At 35.0% G+C, this 6,305-nt stretch overlaps 2 protein-coding genes across 3 annotated transcripts in view; one reads left to right on the top strand and one right to left on the bottom strand.

Moving 5' to 3' along the window:
* The first annotated feature begins 2,241 nt into the window (after positions 1 to 2,241).
* ABCG10 (ABC-2 type transporter family protein) lies at positions 2,242 to 4,236 on the top strand. Its single transcript, XM_021431903.2, has one exon. It carries the CDS (start codon positions 2,392 to 2,394, stop codon positions 4,219 to 4,221), a length of 1,830 nt encoding a protein of 609 aa, XP_021287578.1. The 5' UTR covers positions 2,242 to 2,391; the 3' UTR covers positions 4,222 to 4,236.
* Positions 4,237 to 4,812: 576 nt separating this feature from the next.
* Positions 4,813 to 6,305, bottom strand: part of LOC110419039 (cold-responsive protein kinase 1-like) — a 5,703-nt gene continuing 4,210 nt past the window's right edge. The window contains exon 6 of one of the 2 annotated variants that reach the window (XM_089784105.1): positions 4,813 to 5,536. In XM_089784105.1, coding sequence (XP_089640231.1) covers positions 5,168 to 5,536 — 369 coding nt within the window. In that variant the 3' untranslated portion in view covers positions 4,813 to 5,167. The remainder of the gene's footprint in view (positions 5,537 to 6,305) is intronic. The other variant, XM_021431906.2, reaches the window with a different exon arrangement.

Here is a 6,305-nt window from a genome sequence, read left to right as displayed (position 1 = left end):
AGGGTTTTGGGTTTTGAGAGGAGAGAGCGATAGAGGGATTGGGTTGCCATTGTTGTACTTTGTTTTGAGGAGTCTGATGAGAGTGCGAGCAAGAGACTGGAAAATGGGATTGAGGGTTTTCGTAGGGTTTTATAGAAGGTGGAGAAAGGGGTATTCTGACCTAACGAAAATTGGTCCGAGATATTTTAGTAAATAGATAAAGATACAAAATAAAATAAAATTTACTTTTCTTATTCTTTAATAAAGTTTGCTTGATTTTCATTAAATATCTAATTAATTACAAGTATTAAAAAACTATAAAATGACTATAATATTTTCTATGGGTGAGAATCATTATAGTTTAGATTAGATTAGATAGATTTTAATAAAATTTTATTAAACAAGTTGCTCACAATTGTTTTTTCAAATATTGTTTTGATATTTGCAGATCCTACTCGCATAAGAGGAGAAGCTTTCCATCAGCATATTTATTATCTAAATCACAAAAATAAAAAAGATAACATGTAGTAAAAATAATAAAATCGAAAGTAGGAGTGTTACGTGACTAATTTTTAACTTTGAAAACATTTTATTTTATTTAATCATATAATTTAATTATACATCATCTTCATTGTAATAGCTCTTTCACTTATAAAAGATAAACCCACATTATTTGAGTCTACTTCAACTAGTATCAATATCTCTCATAAGAGTGGAGGATAAATCTACCTTAATCTGAGTCTATTTTGATATTAATATATCTCTGAGTTTATTTTAATTTTAATATCTTTCATAAGAGTGGAGGAAAGACCTACTATAATTTAGGTTTACATCGACACTGATATTTCTTATGAGAGAGTGGAAGAGATACTCACCTTAGTTCGAGTTACTCACCTTAGTTCGAGTCTACCTCGATGTTGGTATCTTTTGTGGAAGGTCCATGTCAATAAAAAGTTGAATCCGAGTTCACATTTTAAATTCATAAAAACATATCTATTAGGTAAAAAAATACTTTTATTCAAAAGCCCAAAATCTCTCCCATTTTTTATAAATGAGGGACCTATGACACTAGATACGAACTTATGATAATTGGAAAAGTAAATTTTAAAAAAATTATTATTTTGTAATTTTATTAATTTTCTAATTCTGATATATTGTAATTGATAAAATTTGGTTGGTTTTATTAAGTATCTAATTAATTAGAAGTGCTAACAAAAATTTGAATAAATATTTGGAAAATTAGTTTGAGAATTAATTTTTTTTTTGGAGTGAGTTTGAGAATTAATTCTTGTTAATGTTAATTATGTTGGTATTTTTAAAATTAAAAAATGCAACCCTAAATACTTTTTCAGCTTTTATATCACTAATTATCACTTTCAAAGACAAATTTTAAAAGAAAAAAAAAACCCAAAAAATAGTAATTAATGGAAACTACTTTTAGAAAATAAAAGTGAAAATAGTTTTAAAAATTCCAACGATGCTTACCTTCTTTTTCCCTTTGCTATATTTATTCTAATTTGCCAAAATTATTTTAAGTAGAGAAATACGTGAGTAATATCATACATAAAATCGATGTATTATAAACAATAAAAATACTATCCTTTCTCTTCTTTATCTTCTTTGTAGTTTTTGGCTTACACCTTAATAAAAACTTTGGTCACACTGAACTATGCAATTTTGGTATGAACAATTTCATACAGCCTTGCAAGTTAGGGGCTTTTGTGCCACTTTTCCATTTAAAATATCCCAAACTATAGTTTGGAACCAAAACATTCAATAATCTATATCTTTCAAGTTAAAGAAAACTATAATGATGGCTTGGTCTGATAAACATGGCTAGATCAAAGTTGCCTTATTGCTTTCATAGTTCAAATACAAAGGATTGGGATCAAATTGATTGATTAAGCTCAAATTTGATTACCAAATTGGGAATAGTTCTGTTGTTTCATTACATGCCATAACCAATTATTTTAGCTTTCTCCCACCAACCTTATTTTAGCTGTCAAAGTAGGGGAAGATTGGGTGAGGCCACCAACATTAAACCCATGGCAGTCAATATATTAGCTCACCAGAAAAACCTTCATTACCCAAAGACTCAGCATTGAATTTTTGTTTCATTTCTTTGCTTTCTTTTGCCTTCTTGTGTCTGGCTTTGGGTTTCTTGTGAAATATTCCATTTATCAGAACCGCACCAAAACTCTCCTTTCAAAGAAAGAAAAAGCCTAGTCAAGCAAGCCCAATGCCCCAAATTGGCTAAATCCACATGCATGCAAACTAAACTATTCATTTTCTTTTGCTTGTTCAAAGGATACCCACTTTGGTGTGTTAGTTCATCTCCTTGTATTTTTCTTTCTTCACATAAGCTTACGCATCCCCAGTTTTCCCTCTCAACTTTCACCTTCCTTTCTCTCAATGGAACTGCCTGTGAAGTCACCGGTTGCCGGTGGCCGGAAAGCTCCATACAGATTGGAAACTAAAAATTTGTCTTACAAGTTAAGCAGCAAATTTGAAGAGTTCGGATGGGTTTTTTGTGGCTTGATTAATCCAGAGAGAGGTCCCAAGTTCATTTTGAAGGGTGTAAATTGTGAAGCTAGGCCTGGAGAGATTACCGCGATAGCTGGACCAAGTGGGGCAGGAAAAACTACATTGCTGGAGATTCTTGCAGGGAGGATACCACCCTGTAAAGTGTCATCAGGGGAAGTGCTAGTCAATGACAGGCCTGTTGATAATAAACTGTTTCGAAGAGTTTCAGGATATGTTACCCAAGATGATGCTCTATTTCCATTGCTTACAGTTGAAGAAACACTCATGTATAGTGCACTTTTGAGGCTACCAGGAGGGAGAAAGGAAGCTAGTTCTAGAGTGGAAGGGCTATTGAAGGAGCTTGGTTTGGAGCATGTGGCGGGTTCCAGGATTGGTGAGGGATCAAACAGTGGCATATCCGGTGGAGAAAGGCGCAGAGTATCGATTGGAGTTGATTTGGTTCATGATCCTGCTGTTATCTTGATCGATGAACCAACTTCAGGATTGGATTCAGCTTCAGCCCTTCATGTAGTGACACTGCTAAAATCAATGGCAGTTAATCAAGGTAAGACTATTGTTTTAACCATTCACCAACCAGGTTTTCGGATCCTCCAGCTGGTTGATCGCATTGTTTTGCTATCAAATGGAGTTGCTGTTCATAATGGAACGTTGAATCTTCTTGAAGAAAGGCTAATGTTTGCTGATCATCGTATCCCTCGTCATGTCAATGTTCTTGAATTCGCCATCGATGTTATAGAAAGTTTGGCCGTGCCAAATTCAGAATCACTAAGTAACATAAACCGTGAAGATTGTAGAATGAGGAGCCCCTGCATGAATCTTGAAAGAAAGCTTCTCTTCTACCCCAATTCTCGGTTGGAGGAGGTTTTCATATTAGGACAAAGATTTTGCAGCAACATATTCAGAACCAAGCAACTCTTTGCTACGAGAGTTATACAAGCCTTGGTAGCTGGATTTGTACTTGGAACCATATATTTCAATGTTGGAAATGATAAAGGAAGGATTGCTTTACAAACTCAAACAGGTTTTTTTGCCTTCACACTGACCTTCTTGCTATCTTCAACAACAGAAGGCCTGCCAATTTTCTTGCAGGAGAGAAGAATTTTAATGAGAGAGACTTCAAGAGGAGCTTATAGAGTTTCCTCCTATGTCTTAGCCAACACAATTGTTTTTCTTCCTTTTCTTCTGATGGTTGGCATCCTCTTCACCTCACCAGTTTACTGGCTAGTTGGTTTGAGAAGGGACACCATTTATGCGTTTCTCTACTTCTCCCTGGTGGTTTGGATGGTTCTTTTGATGTCCAATTCTTTCGTGGCATGTTTCAGTGCTCTTGTGCCAAACTTTATCATGGGGAACTCGGTGATTGCAGGTCTAATGGGATCTTTCTTTCTCTTTTCAGGGTATTTTATAGCCAAAGATAAAATACCAAGTTACTGGATTTTCATGCATTATTTGAGTTTGTTTAAGTACCCATTTGAGTGCTTTCTGATAAATGAATTTGGAGGAAAACAAGGCCAAAGGAGGTGCATAGAATTTGAGTATGGAGAATGTAGTTTATTGGGAAGTGGCTTCTTAAGACAGCAAGACCTGAAAGATTCACAGAAATGGAGCAATTTAGCTGTGATGTTGGGCTTCATAATTGGGTATAGAGTGCTCTGCTTATTTATTTTGTGGTATAGATGTTACAGAGCAATAAACTAGACAGTCTTTCCTTTTCTTGTCCTTTTTCAAATTATTATTATTATTATCATTTTTTATTACTGATAGTGATTGATATATAAACTGATGCTTAAATTAATGCAAAATCTATATACCCATTTTGTTTAAATTCGTTCAGAAAAGGAATTCTAGCAGATAGTTTTTTTTTTTTTTTTTGCTCAATCAGATAAAATATTCAATTCTAGCAGATAGTTACATCAAAATATATGTAAACTTGCCATCAAATTCAATGTTCCAGGCATTTTAGATGAACACATGAATCCTAAGGTTTTTTTCTTGCTGCTCCCACTAAATTTCTAGCCATTCTTCAAAATTAATAAACTATTTACAGTTACCCTCTCAGCCATAGTTAATCTTTCTATTTAAAGAATTGATACTAGCTTTAACTGGTATGGCTAGTAACTTGAATTCTATCAGCACTAACAGGTTATATCAAACATTTGCTGTGGCGGTGTTACCATGTTGAACAACAAAAATTGCCTTGTAGTTGCATGTACGATTGGATCAAACTAAACAATAGCAACAACAGTGAAGAGATCAATCGTTGCAAAATGCCAAGAATAATGAAAACACACCAGAGCATTCTGTTTATATAGAAGAAAGAAAAAAATGTGTGAGCAGAGAAGAGTTTATTCACCTGATGTCACAAAGTATTGCTCTTATACACTCTGGATTTGCAGTACTTTTTCTTGCTCTTTCTCCTTTTAACTTACTAGAGTGGTTTAAAAAGAATCAAAATATAAAGGCCCGATTGACTACAATTTACACAAATTTACAGCATTGCTAGTCTCACAAGCAGGAAAGATGAGAATGGTATAGTTTGGCTAGCAATTTCCAAAGCCCTGGCTTTTCTTTTAACTAAGAAAAATCAGGGAAAAAAATTTTCAGAACACTAGCCAAAGGACACCAAAACAATAATTACACCAATCTAATTGCTTCGGTCGTATATCGAATTGAATGTCATTGTAGCATATGATGTGGTAATATTTCCCGATGATGAAGATGAATTCCCCACTTTGCCTGTGCCTTCAGAAGTCAAGTCAGACTTATCTTTGTGGCCTCTGAGACTCATGAACTCTGAAAGAAGGCCAGGTCTTGATATATTCTGGTCATCAACAGCTGCCTCACCCATCAGCATCTTCACCACTTCAGACATGGATGGTCGGAGCTTTGGCATGTCTTGGGTGCATAGTAAGCCAATCTTTAGGAACCTCTGAGCTTCTTCATCATTAAAGTCTCCGTTCAATGATGTATCAATTAATTCCACTAGTTGTCCCCGCTCATACATCTCCCATGCCTGCAGTTGTAAATTGCTTAGCAAGGAGTGTCAAAATCTTAAATATAAACCAAAGAACCAAATTGAAACAGATGAAGTTCAGAGTGCAACAAAGTACAGTAAACATGTTGACTGGAGATAATGAGGCAACACTTTCACATCATTGGTATGACACCCAAAATCAAGATAAAAAAGGAAAAGCAAGAAACAGATATAGACCCTGGCCCTTCCAAAATAACAGTTAGAGCTTTTGGTCAAAGTGGTGTACCCTATGGTTATGTCTATCCATAGCCCTTAAGCAGAGAATTCTAAAAAGCCCAATCTTTCTCCCCAAGAAGTAGTAACAGAGTCAATGACTTTAGTGCATTCCACTGACTTTGGACAATTTAACCACAGAATGACCTGGATGGCAACATCTGATGTGTTGGCTATGATACGGCCAAGCATGCAGTCGGTGGATTAGCTAAGCAGAGATTGACCTAAAACATTGGATCCAAACCATTTGACATGGTTGGTTTCTCACAGCGAGTTGCACCTGAAGGATTTGTCGAAATCACATGAGGTCTATTTCTTTTGCCCCAGTGTAAAACTGGATAAATATTCTACCTAAAGAAGATTTAGATTACCTTACATGAATTTGAAAAAGCTTGTAGCATGATTTAATTACAGTTTTACCTAATTGGAGGAGTGATGATCATATACTTGGAAATGAATACGGGAGATCTACTGATATTAACATGTGATTCACTATTTGACACCCAACAGGTATCTTTAAAAAAGAAAACAGTAT

This window comes from Theobroma umbraticum, unplaced genomic scaffold (genome assembly GCF_002168275.2).
Source record: "Theobroma umbraticum cultivar Fairchild unplaced genomic scaffold, ASM216827v3 scaffold_67.0, whole genome shotgun sequence".
NCBI lineage: Eukaryota > Viridiplantae > Streptophyta > Magnoliopsida > Malvales > Malvaceae > Theobroma > Theobroma umbraticum.
The sequence above is the reverse complement of the archived record's forward strand: the minus strand, read 5'-3'. Positions and strand labels throughout refer to the sequence as shown.